The sequence below is a fragment of the Gavia stellata genome, chromosome 5 (assembly GCF_030936135.1).
Source record: "Gavia stellata isolate bGavSte3 chromosome 5, bGavSte3.hap2, whole genome shotgun sequence".
Classification (NCBI taxonomy): Eukaryota; Metazoa; Chordata; class Aves; order Gaviiformes; family Gaviidae; genus Gavia; species Gavia stellata.
Window position 1 is genome coordinate 12,438,061 of NC_082598.1, and position 20,648 is coordinate 12,458,708.

The following is a 20,648-nucleotide window of genomic DNA, read 5'->3' on the forward strand; positions in this document are numbered from 1 at the left end:
TGATATTGTGAATGGCAAAATAGCCCCCAGACACAAATTACGTTCTTTAGTATAAATACTTCCTAAGGCTTCAACATTCAGTCAATGAAAAAGAGTAAGACAAGTCATCCCTCTAGTAACAGTCTTAAATTTCTAGATTAATAGAAGGGGGATTTACAGTGCAATGCTGTGAGAGCATATTTACACGCTGAAGACAGTGGGGCAATACTTGATAATAGTTTCTTAAAGGTACACACAATGTCCTTTCAACCTTTTTCCACATAAACAGGTTATGAGACATTCTACATGGACCAAAAACTACATATTTTTAACTCCAAGAGCACTTGTACTGGTCAGACTTAGCTTAACCTTAAGTTAAACTTAGTTTAACTTAGCTCTAAGCTTTAGAGTTAATTTGTCTCCTGGTTTTTGTTCATAATGGAAGTGGCATTGACCTTAAGCCACTTAAACCATGGGCCATTCTGTCTATCACAGAAGAGCGTGGGGTCAAAGAGGAGGAAGGGGATGCCAAGATTTGGCTTTCAGTTCTGCAGGGGTTTTGAAGAGTGAGGAGAACTAGGAGCATGTGCAAGAGCCGGCTTTGGGCTGTTGAACTCTGTTTTGTGAGTGTCATGTGAAAGATGGGGTAGGGGTGCAGTTTGGAGGGGCTGGCCTGCGTCATTCACTCACAAGAGCACAACTCCCTGAATGCTATTTTTGTCACTGGCTCAAGCCAGCATTGCTTTGTGGCACTGCTGTCCTTGCCTGTGGGAACCAGAGCTAACAAGTTTGCCCACAGTCGGCCATAGAACTGAATTTTGGCCAAGCTACCAAAATTGAGTCCTGGATCTTGCCATGATCCAAGAATCTTGGCTTTCTTTTCTCATAGTCATTTGAGGTTAACTTCACCCTTGTCTGTGTTACACATTGATGTTCTGACATAGACAGGTCCTTTCTCCTTTTAGCAGGTAGATGTCTCCTGAAAAACACACTGAGGTCAGTGCTGAAACAGTTTAAATTAATAGGGTTATAAGGTAATTGGAAATTTGAATTTATAAAAATTCATGAGCTACTAAGCTGTTCTGAGCAAATTTAGGGCTCAATCCTATTCTCATTCCAGTCAATGAAAATGGTGGTATTAAATTATGAGGATTAATCTCAGAACAATTCGCAAAGTTCCTGGCTTGTCTACATGAGGGATTTAGTGCACAGTACCCAAAAGTGGCAGCTCTGAACTTACAGTACTATAGGCATGCCACAGACACTCCTCATGGAAGCCCTTTAGTACCTGCAAGCCACTTTCAAAGCAGATAAAAACATTCTTTGAACCAGATGGTTCTTGCTGTGCATTAAGAGTATATGTTCAGTGGGATCATGAAGAACAACATACAGTGAATTGAAAATGCATGCTCAAGGTTATGACCTCCCAACTTCCTTCCGCAGGTGAGTCCTAAGCTGCTTTGCACTTGGTGCACGGTATGGTTGTTTACAGGGAAAATGTGTTTCTATATAGAATTGTTTCCATTCTGTAAATTCAGAGACTTAACTATTGCACGTTAACTTTTTTGTGTAGGCAAGACCATAATTACATTTTAAATCATGCGTTGTCTATATTAAAAAACAAGCATTGTGGTTGTAGGAGATTGTTGAACTAATTGACATTAACTGATTTATTCTAATTAGTCATATTCTAGAGGATGAAAGAAAAACTCCTCATAGTGAAGCTGCTAAGTTGATCAGTGTACTTAATCATCTGTACCTTTTTTCCCAAACAGGCAGGAGAAAAACATTATCACCCAACGTGCGCACGATGTGTCAGGTGCAGTCAGATGTTTGCAGAAGGAGAAGAAATGTATCTTCAAGGTAAAAACAAGCAAACGAAGAAAGAAACCCTAAAACCGAACCAGTTACACTTGGCAGCATGGCCCCCTTGCCCATACCTGCTAGCATGGCTGAGCTGTTTTGCACATATTCTCACTTCATAACTACCAAAGAAAGTGAAGAATCCAACGTGTAGGCTAAAGAAAAGCAAAAACAAACCCTTGTTGCTTCTTACTCACTATTACTTCCCTCTCGGTTCAAATCCAATAGCAAGTGTGAATCACAGAAAGGATGAGTGGTAGAAGTTATTTCCTGCAGATGGAAGTACTTGACAGTGAAGATTATAAAATTTTCCATTTACTAAAAAGATGTGGATTTTTCTGCAGTGATAAATGGCCCAGATGAAAGTTAACACACATATGGGACAGCAGCTTCCCTAAAGGAGTCTGAAGTCCAGTTCTGTACCCCTTGTCCGTTTGGGTACGAGGGGAAAATCTGAAAGTCCTTACCTGAACTCCCCTCAGTCAGACCTAACTGCGTCTCAGAGGGTGGAGAAGAGGATGCCATGGAGCTGAAGCCCTTACCAGACAATATGCCTATGTTTTATGCAGCCATAAGCTTGCATCGCTTAGGAGAAAGCTATGCAGGGAGAAATTCAGTCTTTCTTGTCAGGGAATTTCAGTGGTAATAGAGAAAAACTTGAACTATAATTTATTCAATGGACAAAAAAGTTATTTAACATAGATATGAGCTAAAATCTGTATTTCATATGCAGCAACTTTTAGCTGTGCTAAACTGATTGAGGAAAACAATGCCTACACAGTTAAATACAGGGTCAGACACCAGAGAAGATGAAGGCTTTGCCTATGTCTTTGACTGGCAGTATCTTTTCAAAGGAAGACAGGAAAGAGAAACTCAGTAGGATGTGGAAACTGCAAGGCTGATGTTTTATCCCAAAATCACATGCTTGCCCAGCTTTGTATTACAGATTTGCAGTTGTCCAGTTTTCTAGAAGCATACTTTGAAATCATTCATTAAGCTGGAAAAGTTAGTCTTTATTTAAAACACAACAGTGGTCTCAGTAAGATCTAATTATAATTTAGTACGTTATTTAAAATGACAATTTTATTGTCACTTTGGTTTGCAACAAGAACTAGCTCATTAAAGGACATAATGATCCTTGTCAGTGCTCATGGATTCTCCCTCAGGAGCCAGAAAATGCTGTGGTTCTTCCAATTGCAAAGAAGCTTAGCAGTACTAAAATCCCCTGGGAAATCAATGCTTTAAAATGATACCAAACTACAAATTTGTTTCTAGATTTTAAACCCTCTGAAACAGGGTTGCAAGTGAATCTTCTTTTTAAGTTCAGTTTGTTATAAGGGTGGATATTTGTTAGGTTTTGTGCTGATTTTTAGTTCAAATAATTGCAAAGTATGCTCAGGTCCTGCTAATTTGGACCCATCTTACTCACTTTATTTTCTGATGCATGAAACATTCATACCAGCTTACAATCATACACTTTCTGTGTTCACATGAAGAGCAGTTTCCATTAGAAACTAGTGTTAACTTCATGAAAGATCTGTGATTAGGTGTTTGGACTGCCTGACCTGATGCGTTACATAATAAAAAATGTCAGAGCCCAGGGTTTTAGAACTCGTTCTTCATCCTCTTAATAAACTACTGTAAAGTTCCTTTAGGTGTTGCATGTTCCTTAGCAGAAATTGAGTCGTCAGCAGTCATCCAGCAGGTGACTTTTGGGTGAAAGGAGTCTTTTCCTTCTGTGTGAAGAAGTTTCCCAGCCAGTTTTGCTTGACCACAGATAGGAGTAATCCAAAAAAAGTTGATCTAAATACTTCTTAAAACCATTGGGAAGATTTACATCAACTTATGCAGCAGTTGGGTCAAACGTTTTCAGTGGGCAAGCTCAGACCCATTCCTAATTGGAAGATAAATTAGCATTGAAATTGGAGGTGCTATAAAGGTATTTCTTAATTGTTCGCTCCCAAAAAACTTCAGTAACTTAGTAAACGTAATTTATCCGGTCTGTACTTACAGATATTATTTTACTGCTTGAGTCTGTGTTTATCTGGGTTGTTTTTGTGAAATAAATTCTAATGATCTCCATCTGTCTTCTGGGAAATAGCCTTTCTGTTTCTATCTTGTTTCCAAAATCCACTGGTTAGAAAACTATCAAACTGCAGTGAAAACAAAGCATTTCCAATAAATCTTCTTGGTGCTCTCCACCCAGTATAAACATTAAATATTTATAACACAAAAGTTCTCAACTTCCCATTTAGTCAGGCAGAAGTTGCAGTGCACTCACACTGCGTGGAGCTTTAGCTTGTGACTTGTCCGAGCTCAGACTGGCATGAACGTAAAGGTTCCTTTTTACTATTAAAATTTACAAATAATTATTTTATTTTATATAGTTACACACATTCCACTTCCATTGAACACTAAATATTGAACATTATGTTCAACTTTTTAAAAGGGATTTTTTTTCTTTGTGACTGATGCAAAACTATTAAGCTTCTTTCTCACACTTGTGATTACTTATATCTCTGGAGTTCATAATCCTGTCTTCAGTACCTATATGCAGTAGAGAATTGGTTCATTCTGTATTTCCTGCTGCCACTAGAATGGGTATTCCCCTGAATTTATGCAGGTCTTTAGTATTTGACTTATGAGAGATAAACCTATAGGAAGTGCAAGATCAGTGCAGTGAGTAATTCAGAAAGAAAGACTGGATTTTCAGCTAGTGTTAAATGCCACAATGCTATTCCGTCCCATCACAGTGTGCTACTTACTATGACCTGGGCCAGACTATTACTAGAATACATATAGTAAGAGTGCAGGAAATTCTGACTGCATATAAGGAAAAAAAAAATTACAATGAGAGTGGAACAGGTTGCCCAGAGATGCTGTGGGATCTCCATCCTTGGAGATATGCAGAACCCAACTGGGCACAGCCCTGAGCTGCCTGCAGTAACGGGACCTGCTCTGAGCCGGAGGTTGGGCTGGAGGAGCTCCAGGGATCCTGTATCACACTTCTTAGGACTCAGGTTTTGATGTTGATCTCACATATTGAAGTCCATGTAGCTTTCTGAAGTGCGCCTAGTCTTTAATATGCATGTGATCAGGCTCACTGATATTGAGTTGTCAGTTTTAGATTTGAAAATATCCATGAAATAGTGACTGCAGTGGAATCAGTCAGTGTGCTGTGTCTTATCAAACCTTATAGGAAGGTTTAATAAGGTTCTTGTTTTAAACCTTTTAAGGTTCTTTTGGGAAACTGAATTAAGCAGAACTTTAAATTTACTTTCCAGGTACATCGATTTGGCATCCAGTTTGTAGACAGGCTGCAAAGGCTGAAGAAAAAAACAAGGTAAAAAACCCTCACTTTTTACCTAGTGTTATTCCATTGTCACATTATTCTCTATCCCTTTTTTTGCAGCGGTCATAGAGGGCAGGATTTGGAATTTTTTTCACTACTGTAATTCTGAATTTTAAACGACAGAAATCTAGTAGGTTAATGTAATGCAGTAATGCACTTTAAATATTCTGCTTTTACTTAGTGATTAAAGCTACAACTTCAGGAGAATGCTGACCTAAGATTTATATATATAAGCTGAATAAGGAAAAATGTGAAAATATGAATAAGAAAAAAAGTTAAAAATTAACTTCTGCCTGATTATGATGTGATCAGTGCATGACCTCTTCTCTTTTTATGTGGTTCTGCACTTAAAAGATCAGAGGACTTTCACTTTATTTGTTTTTACAAAAAAATCTCTCCTTGGAATTTCTTTTTTATTATTTGTTTGTAAAATGTTGGCCAGGCAGCCCCAACTTAATTTAATCTCTGGCTTGAAGTACCTCCTTAAGTTGGATGATTTGTGCATCTGTCTGTGTGCAAGGGGAAAAGGGGGGAGTTCTGGCAACTTGAATAATTACAAGGTTAGCAGATGAATAAGCTGCCCCTAGGAAACGAAGAATTAATCTGTAGCTGGGGAAATGATTTCTCTGAAGTGGTGGGACTGAGATGCAACTATCTCATTTAATGCGGAGGCCAAATACGGGGTTTTTCAGTTCTGCTGTTCTCTGATGCTCCAAGTGGTATCCTTGTATCCTTGTACCCTGCTATCCTTGTTTGTAAAAGCTCTGCTTGGACACAAGGCACATGGGACAAGTCAGAACACCAGGCAGCAGCTATAAAAAGAGTGTTTACAAATCTGGTGTGTTAGCAAATACAACTTTGACTAAATTACAGTTTAGAAAAAAATGTGGTTTGAGCTTTACCCTGAGGGATCTTGGCTGTATTTTTTCTACCGATGTGTTTGGGAAGTGATTGCTCTGGTGTTCTTCATGGCACGTTCTAAATATTAAATAAGTAGTGTTTCAGTATAAAATGTATTGTTTACTACACGTGTATTTAAAATTGTCAAAATACTTTACTTTAGTAATTGCTGCTGATTCAGCCTAATACTATTAAGCAGTGTTTCAGGCTTCCTCATGATTTTATTCTGGCTGAGTAACTGAAATTGCAAGGCTAAAACCCCCTGTAATTTACCAAGAATGTAGTAGGGTTTTGGGGTTTTTTTCCTCTCCTTCAAAGAAAGACAGCAGACGAGGTTGCACTGGGTTCCTACTGGCTGCCTTTTCCTCACAAAGGCAAGGGAAGTGTACCTGTAAGATACTGACTCATTTATAACACATCTCTCCGAGCGCTGGGAGTCTGCCCCTTCCCCAGCAGAGAGGAAGACATCTGTATCTGAAAGTCAGTGGGAGTTTTGCTGGGTAGGGAAAAAATCAGAATGGAGCTCAAAGAATTTTTCCAAGTCTAGTAATTTTTCCTTTTCTTTGGGTTTTCCCTCTTCTTTTGGTCTTTATGCTCGTTATTGAAAAAATAAACCAAGAAGAAAGGATGCTGTTTTAAAGGGGGTAGCAACAGACTTTTCAACATAACTTGTAAAGTTGGGAATGGGATATACTGGTTGAGAAATTTTCTGGTCAACCTTTGCAGTTTGTTGTTTTTAAAAGTTATCTTTCTATATATTTATATAGATACATGCACAGCATGTAACTAAAGTAGGTGACAAAGGCAGAAGGAGTAAGTGGCAGCACACTCCAAAACTTTGGAGATGGAGTGGAAAGGAAAAAGAAGTTGTGAAAGAGAGTGACAGCAAAAAGAAAAATGATGGGAGAGTGAGATTGTAAGCAGGAGGAATGAAGCTGGAAAAGACAGAAGAAATCAAAGTAGCAAGACAAAGAATAAGGATTATCAAAAGGCATAAAGGAAAAAGAGGTAGGTGGAGGGAGAGTAAAAATGCATAGTGTGGAGAAAAGAACTGAACAGAAGCAATGGAATCAACTGAGATGTGAGGTTTTATTGCAAAAGCTAGGAGATTACGTGCAGCACCCGCGGACAGGGGATGCTAAAAGGGGTAATGGATCATGCAGAGAATAAACAGCATCAGGTGTGAGATGTGGAATTGGCAGGTTTTAATCACCAGGAGGAGAAATGGGACAATTTGTGGGAGTAGCTGAATAGCATAGGGAAGCACGGAAGCAATCTGCAGAAGTACCTTAGAACGATGAGACTCTACACTTTGATTGCAAAAGTTTGACATTTTAATGAACTGTAGTTCCTCTTAAAAACAAGATGGCACCTCGAAGTTGAAGAAAGTCCCTGAAAAAACTCCAGGAATTTATTAAGAGTTGTTAAATATATTCAGCCAGGTATGTTAGGCGTTTTAAGGTCATGCTACGCTGTGTGATCTTAAAACATACTCCACTGATGCACATCACACAGAAAGAAGCTCTGAAACTTTATGTAGGGAATCCTGAGGTTAATCCAAACCTGTCATTTGACTTTAACAGGGTTTAAAACATTGAAATGGTGTAGTTTTATTCAGGTTTTTTTCTCTACTGCATTGGACCTCCTGTAGGGACATAATGAAAGAGAAGTATGGTTTGCCTGTGACATCAGTGCATTGATGACACTTTCATGTCATTTACACAAGTTCTAGAAAATTCGATATGCTTTAACTGTGCAGAAGATCAATGCAACTACACTGTCTGTTTGAGTGATCATCTCAATGGCAGCCACAAGTATTTCTCAGAGAATACTCTGCCATTGAATGGTCCCTTTGGACCTTCTGAGTTCATCCAGAGCCTCAGTGAGACAACTGGAAACAAGAGAGAGAAAATTCCCAAATCCTGGTCAGACATGTCAAAACAATTAAATTCAATCTTTTTATATGGACAAGTATCTCCACATACTGTCTCGGAGAAGTTCATAGGACTATTTGGGCTAAAGAAGGTCTGTGGGAGGATAGTTGTGATCATTGAGTTTGTTTGCTCTGCTAACACAGTGCAGTACAGATATATTCACATATTGCTTCTAAAAGCTAGTAAAGCTCCAGCAAAGACTGGAGTAGTAGGAAGGATGCTTCCTTCCAGTCCTGGTCAACGGGGGAGGTCCCGGATGACTGGAGGCTTGCCAACGTGACGCCCATCTACAAGAAGGGTCGGAAGGAGGATCCGGGGAACTACAGGCCTGTCAGCCTGACCTCGGTGCCGGGGAAGGTTATGGAGAGGCTCATCTTGAGGGCGCTCACGGGACACGTGCAGGATAACCAAGGGATCAGGCCCAGCCAGCACGGGTTCATGAAAGGCAGGTCCTGCTTGACCAACCTGATCTCCTTCTATGACCAGGTGACCCGCCTAGTGGATGAGGGGAAGGCTGTTGATGTTGTCTACCTGGACTTCAGCAAAGCCTTTGACACTGTTCCCCACAGTATTCTCCTAGAGAAGCTGGCGGCCCATGGTTTAGACAGGTACACTCTTCGCTGGGTAAAAAACTGGCTGGATGGCCGAGCCCAGAGAGTTGTAGTGAATGGGGTGAAATCCAGCTGGCGGCCGGTCACAAGCGGAGTCCCCCAGGGCTCAGTTTTGGGACCGGTCTTGTTTAATGTCTTTATTGATGATCTGGATGAGGGGATAGAGTGCACCCTCAGCAAGTTTGCAGACGACACCAAGTTGGGAGGGAGTGTTGATCTGCTTGAGGGTAGGAAGGCTCTGCAGAGGGATCTGGACAGGCTGGATCGATGGGCTGAGGCCAACCGGATGAAGTTCAATAAGGCCAAGTGCCGGGTTCTACACTTTGGCCACAACAACCCCAGGCAACGCTACAGGCTTGGGGACGAGTGGCTGGAAAGCTGCCCTGCAGAAAAGGACCTGGGGGTGTTGATCGACACCTGGCTGAAGATGAGCCAGCAGTTTGCCCAGGTGGCCAAGAAAGCCAACGGCATCCTGGCCTGTATCAGAAATGGTGTGGCCAGCAGGACCAGGGAGGTGATCATGCCCCTGTACTCGGCACTGGTGAGGCCGCACCTCGAATACTGTGTTCAGTTTTGGGCCCCTCACTATAAGAAAGACATTGAGGTGCTGGAGCATGTCCAGAGAAGGGCGACGAAGCTCGTGAGGGGTCTGGAGCACAAGTCTGATGAGGAGCGGCTGAGGGAGCTGGGGTTGTTTAGCCTGGAGAAGAGGAGGCTGAGGGGAGACCTTACCGCTCTCTACAACTACCTGAAAGGAGGTTGCAGAGAGGTGGATGTTGGTCTCTTCTCCCAAGTGACTAGTGACAGGACTAGAGGAAATGGCCTCAAGTTGCGCCAGGGGTGGTTCAGGCTAGATATTAGGAAAAAGCTCTTTACTGAAAGAGTAGTGAAACATTGGAATAGGCTGCCCAGGGAGGTGGTAGAGTCACCCTCCCTGGAGGTATTCAAGGAGCGTGTGGATGTGGCATTGTGGGATGTGGCTTGATGGGCATGGTGCTGTGTGGTGTTGGGTGGGTTGGTTTTTGGTGTGGTGTGGTTTGTTTTTTGTGGTGGTGTGTTTTTGGGGTTTTTTTGGGTTTTTTGGGGTTTTTTTGGGTTTTTTTTGTTTGGTTTTGTTTTTGTTTTTTTTTTGGTTTGTGTTTTTTTTTTTTAAGGTTGGACTTGATGATCTTACAGGTCTTTTCGAACCTTAGTGATTCTGTGATTCTGTGATTCCTTGACCTGACAGCTTAATAATGCTAAAATCCTTTTAAGGGTCTGAACAGTTGTAATCTCCAGTCGAGAAGTGCTAGCCTTTGGTGAGACAGTAAATGGCCGTCATTGAAAGCGCATGGAAAAAATATGTACCTTTTGCAATCAGGGACAGATTTTTCCATAGATGGGAAAGAGTGTTTTATAATGAATTAACATATCTGGGTAAAAGAGGGTATAAAACCATTGATTTCATAGTAAGATTTGTTTAAACTCCAGTTATGAATGTCAGGTCTGTTCGCTCCTGGTTAATATCATTGGTCTCACAACCTTTTGTTATTTAAAAGTAATTATCTATTTCATCATAAAGGAATCTACCAAAAAGAAAACAATAAAGGTCTGTCACTCTGAATGCCAGAATGACTGAAAACAGAGCAAAACCAGTTGAGTATTAAAATTAATTTGGTAGTGTTATGATCAGAGAGGGGAAAGCTAACCTGTTGGGTATCTGATTCAGGATGCTCTGAGGATGTCATGGGAGTGAATGGCATGGTAGCTTGACATGTTCCAGAAGCAACCTAGATTGTTTTGATGACATAAACTTAGAGTAAAAATGCCGCCAACATATCATCTTGTGACCCTAGACTCAGGGCTGCTGTAACTTGACCTGTTCCTGATAGTGCCCAAAGGCTGTTCTGTAATCCCAGAAGCTCTTCAGAAGTGCTCCAAGCCATTTCATTCTGAACAGAGGGGAAATGGAAGTTATATGTAAAATCATTTTTGCATTTCCAAAGGTCAATTTGATTGACCAGAGATGTTCTTTTATTTTTAACTCTTTGGTATGCCTGTATGTTTTGAGCTCACTCTAATATGCCATTTTTGAGTGGTAAAGGTTAAATTAAATTAAATGTCTGACACACTCCTTTTGAAGTAACAGTTACGTTTTCTCTCGCTCGCCTCTATTTCTTATCTGCTTCACTTCTCTTCTCCTGCTATAGGAAACGAGGACTTCATCTGAGAGTATTATTTCTGTACCTGCTTCAAGTACATCAGGTTCCCCAAGCCGTGTCATCTATGTGAGTATTTCATGGTGAAATTCGTACCGGGGGATGGGGAAAACCCCATGCTTCCTCCTACAGTTTAGCACGTTGTGTGGAAAGCTAGTGTCTCCAAACCATTGCAGCTGGCGATTCCTCTAAAACGGAATTTACTTTCTTACGTTTAAAATGTTTGAATATTGTATTTACCATCACAGAATTCTGGCAGTTTCCTATTATTTTTTGTGGTGCATTTATAGCACTTACTTTACCACTAGAGCTGGCTTATGCCAAAGCATGCAAAATACCACAGTGCTTTCTAAAAAGAAAAGTTTAAGCAAACAGTACAGCCCACAGGTAGATTACAAGCCTAGATTTGGATACAACTTGTCTAAATCGAGCTCTTGAGCCTGCATCTGATTGCTTATGAAAACACTTGTGTGTGTGATTGCAGGACTCGGACCTTGGCAAGTGCCAGTCCCTAACCTCAGAGGACCTTTGATGTGCTTATGGTCTAAGAAGTGCTAGCTCTGGAAAGCTCATAGAGAGAATTTAAAATAACAAGTACGATAAAAGCTTATGCTGAGTATTTTTTTTCAATACCAGGTGTACCTTGCTTGTCATAATTGCTGTAGCTAATGTTCATGGCCAAATTCTCGAGGCTACCACCAATAGGTAAAAAATATCCACAAGTGTGGCATGTTCCATGCAAACATCTCTTGGAGAGCTTCAGTATTGCCAGGGCTATTCTTCGTCCTGTCCAAGTATCCCTTGGGTCATTCTCAGGTCATTCTCATCAGATAGGACCATATGCAGAGGAAATTGCTGGAGGTGCGATTGACTGCCGGAGAGGTTATTATACAAAGATTAAGGGCTTTTATCTACTACACTGAGACAAGAAAGAGTGTCTTGGAGCCACACTTGTCTTTTTTCTTCAAGTAAAAATTATTTTGAACACAGTACACTCTTTATCTGAGTAAGATTGAACTAGAAGTGGAGGAACTGCCCCTTATCTAAATCCTCATCAGTGTTTCTGAGTTCTCCTTTCAGTAGAGCTCCATGCTGGTAGATGCCAGTGGTATATTCCTAACAAAAAAAAGTCATTGCCACAACTGCTATGAAGACAATTCATTGTGCTAGGAGCCTCTTATCATGTAAGCACTTTCTTTGGCCCAATGGTCTCTATCTCTCCAGCCATGCACCACTTCATTGTTTTTATAAGCGTGAGCATTCTTCTAAGATTTATATCTTTTTAGGGACATTTATCTAACAGTTGGATGGTACTGTTTTTCTTGATGGTTGTGATTACAGCTTTAAATATGCTTCACAGGCTGTTAAAAGTCAAGGACAAACCTCCAATCTCTTCTTCTGTTTTTTTTTTCCAAGGATATCATTAAATCAGCACACAACTCTAATGTTTGTTACTGTAATATACTTCAGAGGCAGCTGGGACTGTGAACGAATAAAGTTCTCTAGCAAATATGAGCCAGTTAGGAAAAAAGATTCCCCAGAGACGTGCAAGTTCTTGCTATGTCTGTCTCGTCTCTGACTGCTGAATTGTCCAAGCTGTGAGATTGATTAAATCCTATTTTGGCTTTCACGAAGAGGAAAATAAAGAGAATTAAAAACATGTTATTGGACTTCTATATTATCAAAATTATTCTTTGGCTATCTTTTGCATCTGTTTTCTATTACAGGAGTGTTATAACATACAGAGATGCTCAAGATTTGTCTTAGGTGTTTTCGCGTTTGGTTTTACCAAACCTAAATTCATGCTGCTAGTGAAAGGAAGGTCCCACTCGCATGTGGCCCTGTCCCTCTCCAGCCATGTCTTCCCATCTCCTCTTTGGTGCTAGTACTAGCAGGTACACAGAGGTTTGATCAGTCACATTTGAGACCAGATTCAGCTAAAAAATAACCCAGGAAAAACCTGTAGCCAACCAGAGAGGCAAAAAAAGACCCAGCCATCTACATGTCTCTAATGCTAATGTAGAAGCCAGAGCAGAGTGGGAAGGTGCACACAGGACAGCCACTTTCAGCAGTAGCATTGATTAGGATCATTAAAACCAATAATGAAACTGTACCTTAACAACTGGTGAGCTCTGTGAAGTATCATGTTGGACAAAAGAGAATTTAGAGGAAACAGTTAAAGCTTAGGAACTGTTAATTCATGGTGCTTATACTTTCAAACAGGGCAACGCAGCCATTCTGAACAACGTTCCATCTCATGGGAGATGTGTTCCTGGGTCATGGTTGAGTGGTCAGCTAGGGAAAGATGAAGAAAGCGTGTTTTGACTAAACCTGAATTGGTTCATGCAGACAGTTTAACTAAAGCCATACCATGTTTTCTTCATCTGTTGATATGAGACTTTGGTGTCTTCTCGCACCGAGGGCTGGCATAGGCCAATGCCCTTTGAAGTTAATGGGCATTTCTCCATGATTTTGAGTGATGGCTTCATTATATCCAGACTGAAATTTACCCCAGTGCTGACACCCCCTGAGAATTGCTAAATACCACTTAAAAATCAGTTCATTTCTAAATTATGCCTTTAAATAGGGCTTAAATAAAAGTCCTTCTTATACTTAGCTAAATTTTATGAAGGGAGAATTAGGTGCTCCCTGCAAATATATATCCAACTGGAAGGTTTAGGTTAGGTTACACAGCTGTGTTGTGTGTTCTCATACTAGGAATAGAAATCACATTGTATTTTTATAGAGAACATATTTGAAATTATACAATTGTAAAATTACATATTCCAAATGAAATAGATACTCTAAACTTAGAGCACGGTTTTAACAGAATCCAAAATACCAGATTATTGAAGAAATGGCTTAAAGCCTCTTAGCTGTAATTTAAGCCTTCCCTAGCATATTTGAATTCCACTCACATATTTGAAAGTAGGTGAAACAAACAAAATACAAGTCAATGTAGGCTGAATGTTTGTAGAATTAAGAGTTTAGAAAGCACTGTATCTTTAAGGTGTTTTTTCATCCAAATTTGCCTACATTTTGATACTTAAGCTGAAAGGAATTACGTAACTAGATAAGTTTTACTCCTGACAGTTCTGAAGTCTAGTGGGAGGATCTCAAGTTGCCCTTCTACGTGGAGAGATAGGGGCTAAAATTACCATAATTCACATTTAAATATTCCCGGTTCTGAACTTTGGGTTCACTAGAGTAATCTCCACAATCCTGGATACCTTAACAAAGAAATTATCACAGCCTCCTTGGCCTTCCTTGTAGGTACAATGCTGCCTAAAGTCTTCCTGGAACAGACCTGATGGACAGACTCCTTATCTTTACATCACCTGTCCCTGCATCAGAGCTTGCCACTGGCTTCTCAGTAGGGAGAGATTTATTTTCATTAAGAGGCTATTTCATTGCTCTTTAGCTTCTTAAAGTTGCTGCAAGGAAGGTGAGATCTGTAGATCACTGAAGAATCACATATTTGATTAAAACACATTTTTTCATTGGTTTTGAGGATGAGAATAAGTGATGGTTATGGCAGCTTTGTTCCGCTTTCTTAGTTAAGAGGAATTTTCCTCCTTTCCGTGTTGCTTACATTTGCACAAATTCATACATTGTTTTAGGAAAAGGAATAAATGAAAGTTGTCACACTAGCTTGTTCCTGTATAACCTAACAGAAAATCTGTTGAACTTTTCTTAGCTCCTACTAAGAAAAAATATAATCACTGCACACATAAATCCTGGATACTTTCATATTTTTGCATGTGGAAAACATTATTACAGTTTTACAGCTGATCATACTGAGATTTTCAGAGAACAGTGAGATTAACTCATCATTTTGTTGCCAACAAAGACCTTATCATTCTGCAAAGCCTCAACTGGGAATGAGACGATTATGCTGCCCATTTCTCCACTCTCCATGTGGCCGACTTGTCGTCGTATCTACAAGACAGTACATGCTGGATACAGTTTTGGTGCAAGTTACCATTATCCTAAGGATAATCTGTGCAAATGTGGCATTTTGATAACTATGCTTTTGGAATAAGCGTAGTAAGAGGAGAATGGGGAGTGATACAGCCCTTTCCCTCTGTTGGCTGTCTGAGTCTCATGAAAGGATTTGAACTTGACTTAAGTGGCATCTGGGATCTTCCAACTCATCCACCATGGTGCAAATCCATCATTTGCTGGGTTTTGACCCATAATTAAGGGGTACTTAGACATAGTCAGGAAAGGAGGTGAAGCTGTGGGACACAGCTGAATGGGAAAAATTAAAGACCTGACTAATGTTTTTCAGCATCTGGAGAGTATATGTTGGAAATACGTATTTGACTAATCAGTACTGCTTATGGTAGGGGAACCCTGCACACCAAAACCACTTTAAAATGAAGGGCGATTTGACTGAAAAAGACTACAATATCTGTCCCACATGTCTCTCTGAGCTAGCAGTAAGCAGGATATAACCAAGGGAACTGAAGTGATGCCATGGTACTCCTATTAGCCCAATGTGAATGACAAAGAAAAGTAGAAGGCACCAGTATATAAAAAGAAAACAGCGGTAATATTTAGCATTGTGTAGCAAATATAAGAGATTTAAATGCACACGAACAGAAAAAGTGGTTTGTTACTATGATGATGACTTTTCTACCTATGTGAATCTGTCCTTTTCTGATTGCATCCTGATCATGCTCTTTCTTATTCTCACTGCTTTCTTTCCTCCCTTTCTTAGGCAAAGCTTGGAGATGAAATTCTTGACTACAGGGATTTGGCTGCTCTTCCTAAAAATAAAGCCATCTATAACATTGACCGCCCAGATATGATCTCCTATTCTCCATATATCAGTTACTCTTCAGATGACAGGCATAGTTACGGGGAGGTACTGAAACATGGGTATTTTTTTTTACTATGAATTTGAGATTTTATGTGCATTGTTAAACATGCTGCTGAACACTCTTAAACATGTGCATAATTTAAAAAAAAATGTTTATAACTTCAGTTGAGTCATGTCATCCATTCATTCATAAGGCATTTTAGCCTTCCAAAAACAAGTGAGATGTTCATTTCACTTTTTAGTTAGTGGAAATTAAAGAATTGCTTTCTGTGATCGTTTTTTAAACAGATGACATGTAATTAAAATATATTTTTCTGTGAGAGTTCTACATGCATGTGGTAGGAAACAGGAGCCATTGCTAATTATAATGCAAAAATCAGAAGCAAAGCCAAATGTCTTTCATGGGTTTTTTTATTTTTTTTTAAAGTGTACCATGTTATTTTGGTAACACAACAATGGTATCACTTTCCTATGTACAAAATTCTTTCAACTGTCCCTTACTAAAGTTCATCCTCATGTCATGCATGCATTTCAACCTATTCATATGCAGAGCTAATATTATGCAGTTTGTGCTAATGAAATCTAATTTAACATAATCTTACTAATAATAATTCTCTTTTTTGTGAAGCATATTTGTATATAACTCCTGTCATGCAAGTTAGCTTTTCTTTCCTAACCATATCTACCTTTTGTTTGAATTTCTGATTTCTTTTATAATTTTAGATACTTTTTTACAAATCAAACCTCTTATATATACTAGGTATATTATCAAGACATATATGGTGTAGGATGGAAGTCTGCATTGTTCTCTATAGGTGTAAGTGAATGGGTAGAAATAAATACTATAAATAATAGCCACACTGTTTATAATAGCCCCAGTCCTGCTATCACTTACACCTTTTACACTTAATCTACTACTAAAGTCTCAGTACTAGTCTCAGGTAAAGTGCAGCACATATGTTAGATCTTGCAGACTCTCTTCCAAACCCTCTCTGTACAATGCTGAACCACAGTAGCTCTATTATAATGCATGCTAAAGGAATTAAGATTGTATCTGGTAAAGGGTTTAAATGGTATTTAGGTTTCTGAATTCACAAAACTGAAAGCTGCTTGCTAGCCCTGAACTTATGGAGTATAAACATTTCCTTTCTACGTCAAAATTTGCAGGTGCTGATAATGTTTGTGGCCCTCCTCAACTGCCCATTTACATCTAGACTTGGCAGAGGTGCATAGACTAAACAACCTTCTGCCCAGCTCATGGGAAGACCAGTATGAAACCATCACACACAGCATAAGTCTGTGCTGCTGCTGGAGGGAGTTTCCACCTGTCTGCCCTCAGCATCTCCTTGGCCACTTGCTTCTGCTCCTCTCCTTTGCCAGAGCAAGCATCCATGTGGCTGTGGTAGGGCTTAAGTTTCTTCTGAACGCCTGGTGTGATCTGACTCCATGCCATCACTCGAAGGCTGGAGGTCCTGCGGACAGGACAACCTCCTGGTGGTGCAGTGAAACTGCCTGTCTTGGTGGCAGCCCGGCCTTTGCTGGGACCCAGCAGCTGTGAACTGTGGGAACCTCAGCATCGCACTTTCAGGAGTGGGATAGAAGGTAGTTGCAGTTGAGCTCTGAAAAAAACAGCCAAGCAAAGAAATAAAATCACAGCAAAGAGGGTATAGCTGTTGTCACCTGCTTTTAGTGGGTAGCTCAGTGATGAGACCACGACAGGAGGGTTTTATTGGGACAACTGGAGTCATTGCCTTTTTCAGTACACATGTAACTTAACAGAAGATAAAAGGGACCACATCGTGAATGAGGTCCTTTTCCCTTGGGGCTGTAGGAGACGCCTGCAGTGTTTGCACCACCAGCTTAACGCTGTCTCAGGTAGGTCTGTGCTGATGTAGGCATTTGTGTCAGCAAGACCTCAGCGGTATCTTAAAAAATAAAAAAGTGCGGTGGAGTCATCTGTTTCTAGGTGCCTAAGCCAGGAGGGGATTTTGGGCTGTGCTTGCAATCCAACATGCACATTTTCATGATGCTCCAGATATTTACATCCTTGATATTGCCGGGGAAAAAAATGGCGTAGAATCATAGAATATCTCAAGTTGGAAGGGACCCGCAAGGATCATCGAGTCCAACTCCCTGCTCCTTGCAGAACTACCTAAAACTAGACCATATGACTAAAATCATCGTCCAGACGCTTCTTGAACTCTGACAGGCTTGGGGCTGTGCCCACTTCCCTGGGGAGCCTGTTCCAGTGACCGACCACTCTCTCCGCGAAGAACCTTTTGCGAATGTCCAATCTGAACTTCCCCTGACGCAGCTTCATTCCATTTCCTCGTGTCCTATCGCTGGTCACCAGAGAGAGGAGATCAGCACCCCCCTCTCCGCTGCCCCCCTTGAGGAAGTTGTAGACTGTGATGAAGTCACCCCTCGGCCTTCTCTTCTCCATGCTGAACAAACCAAGTGATCTCAGCCACTCCTTGTAAGTCTTGCCCTCGAGACCTTTCACCATCTTGGTCACCCTCCTCTGGGCACACTCTAATAGTTTAATGTACTACTTATATTGAGGCACCCAAAACTGCTCACAGTACTCAAGGTGGGGCCGCACCAGTGCAGCGTAGAGCAGGATGATCATCTCCCTCGACAGCAAGCTATGCTGTGCTTAATGCAGCCCAGGACATGGTTGGCCGTTTTGGCTGCCAGGGTACACTGTTGACTCATACTCAATTTACCATCAACTCAAACCCCCAGATCTTTTTCTGCTGGGCTGCTCTCCAGCCTCTTGTCCCACAATTTGTACATATGTGTATCCTGCCTTCCAGATTTCAGCATCCTGGCTACACCTGCAGCCGCAGTAGTTTCAGTAGATTTCTGCTCAGCTGAGTTTAGCCTTTGATTTTGAAAGGAAAGTGAATGAACAGCAAATTTTCAATTTACATGATGTTTAATTAAAAATTAAATAGTACAGATATTTTTCTTTCCCTTAAAACAGCCAACTCTGAGCAACAAAGTTCTAGTCTAGATTTTGGAGCTGCTTCAATGCAGATTTAACTAGGGCTTGTATCTAGTTTCAGGCAGTTGCTTTAAATGTGAGTTTCCCTACTGGCAGCACTCTCTGTGGTACAGTACTGGCCTCACCAGACCCTAGGATTTTGTAGGAAAGAAATCAACAAAAGCTTTATATGAAATTATTTAGAAATTATAATTAGTAAGTTATTTACTTTTTAAAAAAAAAATAAAAAGAAAAATTGCCCTAACTTAATTGACAGGTGTTTTCTGTAACTATCATGTGTTATACACAGATATTGGTATTTTAAGAGTAGTTCTTCTCACAAGTAACATCATGCATGAATTTGTATCACTAATTTGTTGTGTGTTGCTGTTTGCAGTCACCTCAGTTGCTCTCTCCAACACCTACTGAGGTAATCCCCAATTCCTGTGTTCTCCTGTTCTGACCCATTTTGTGATGCATAAACCTGGTCATATTGATAACCAGCAGCGTCTGAAATGTGGGGTTTGCCTCCTGCCTCTACAGTGCATGGGGTTTTATAATTTATGTTTTTCACAGTGTTACTTGTGTTGAATACATGCTCTGCTTCTGGATTGTCATCTGTATGCATTTATCTCCACTGTCATCCATGTTTCTGCTTTCCAAAATAAAGGTTGAATTGTGGTCACTTCTTCAAACTATACTAAATAAATTACATTTGGAAAGAAACTATGTTCGAAATAGGATTTGTGCTTACGTTTAAAGCTGCCAGCATGAGTTGACTTGAATTAATGCTTGGGATAGGTTTCCCTTCTTTCTTTTCTTTTTATTTTTTTATTCCACAAATAGTTAAACTATTTACACTATTTGTGCACACATACTGTTAAATCATTTGCACATACCTGAACATCTAGGTCTGTGGTTTTTGATGAGCATTAATGATCAAAGCCAGTCATTGTTTCAAGAAACATCACATTGGAAGCTGCAAAAGCTTTTCACATATCTTCCCAGATAGTAACTCAATTACATATCACAGGCCTAGCTAATTTCTCCATTATCCCAATTTTATGTTACGAGAACTGTATTGCAAAATTTTGGTAACAGTGGAGAATTGTGAATTTTCATTAAGGATTGTAAATCACCAACTGTTACTGTGAGCATTGGTTAAACAGAAAAGTTAGCCAATAGAAATGTAATTTAATTGATAGTTTAAAAACAAAAACGTGCTTTAATTTAATATTGGATTTCATGAACTTGATTGACTGTTCCTTACAGGACACAAAGTGCGCAAAAGATAAGGTCTGAAATAATCTTGGTGTTTTGGAAGATTATAATAATTTCCTTTAAAGTAGGTATCAGTTCGCAAGCAGTCATTAAATTCCAGAAGTCACGCTGGTGTGGAGGTTGGTGCTGCCATGATTCGTGTTAGGTGAATTCTCCAGGTTATCCAGCTTTGCCATGCTGTCTTTCTCTAAAGATTCTATGGTCAGGTGCTCAGGCATCATCATCTGCAAACTTGTCACCAGTTTTGTTGCAGGGATTTTTATTAGAGGAGAATTCAACTATGTCATACAATTGGACGCATCATAGACCATTAGCTAACACTCCTATGATATTTAAATACCATCACAAGACTTTCTAGAGACACTGCTATACTGCTTGTAAATCTCTTCACAAGGGTTAGAGTGGATATTAAGTAATGTAGCTACTTTGGGAGGGAAACATCTCAAACTGGGCATAGAAGAGTAGGTAGCAGAATGCCTACAGAACGCTGCATGCTTGGGAAGGCATCAGTTGTTCTCACTTTCTTGTGTAATTTCTTCTGAAATGGATATTAAAGCAATAATGCTACTTACCACTATGTAAAATTGATTTTCCATTTTTGAACATGCAGTCAGTGAGTCTGGGGTGAGTTGGAAGGGATGGAGAACACCTGAACCAGAGGAGAAAAACTGATGATGGGAGAACATTCTACATCTCTATGGAGTCAAGGATAATCCTAG

The 20,648-nt window shown here is 40.1% G+C and overlaps 1 protein-coding gene across 1 annotated transcript in view; it reads left to right on the top strand.

Annotated features, from left to right (window-relative positions):
- The window catches only part of ABLIM2 (actin binding LIM protein family member 2), a 117,651-nt gene that overhangs the window by 57,897 nt on the left and 39,106 nt on the right, over positions 1-20,648 (top strand). The window contains exons 7-11 of the mRNA XM_059817401.1: positions 1,755-1,842; positions 5,127-5,185; positions 10,829-10,906; positions 15,561-15,707; positions 19,046-19,078. Coding sequence (XP_059673384.1) covers positions 1,755-1,842; positions 5,127-5,185; positions 10,829-10,906; positions 15,561-15,707; positions 19,046-19,078 — 405 coding nt within the window. The remainder of the gene's footprint in view (positions 1-1,754; positions 1,843-5,126; positions 5,186-10,828; positions 10,907-15,560; positions 15,708-19,045; positions 19,079-20,648) is intronic.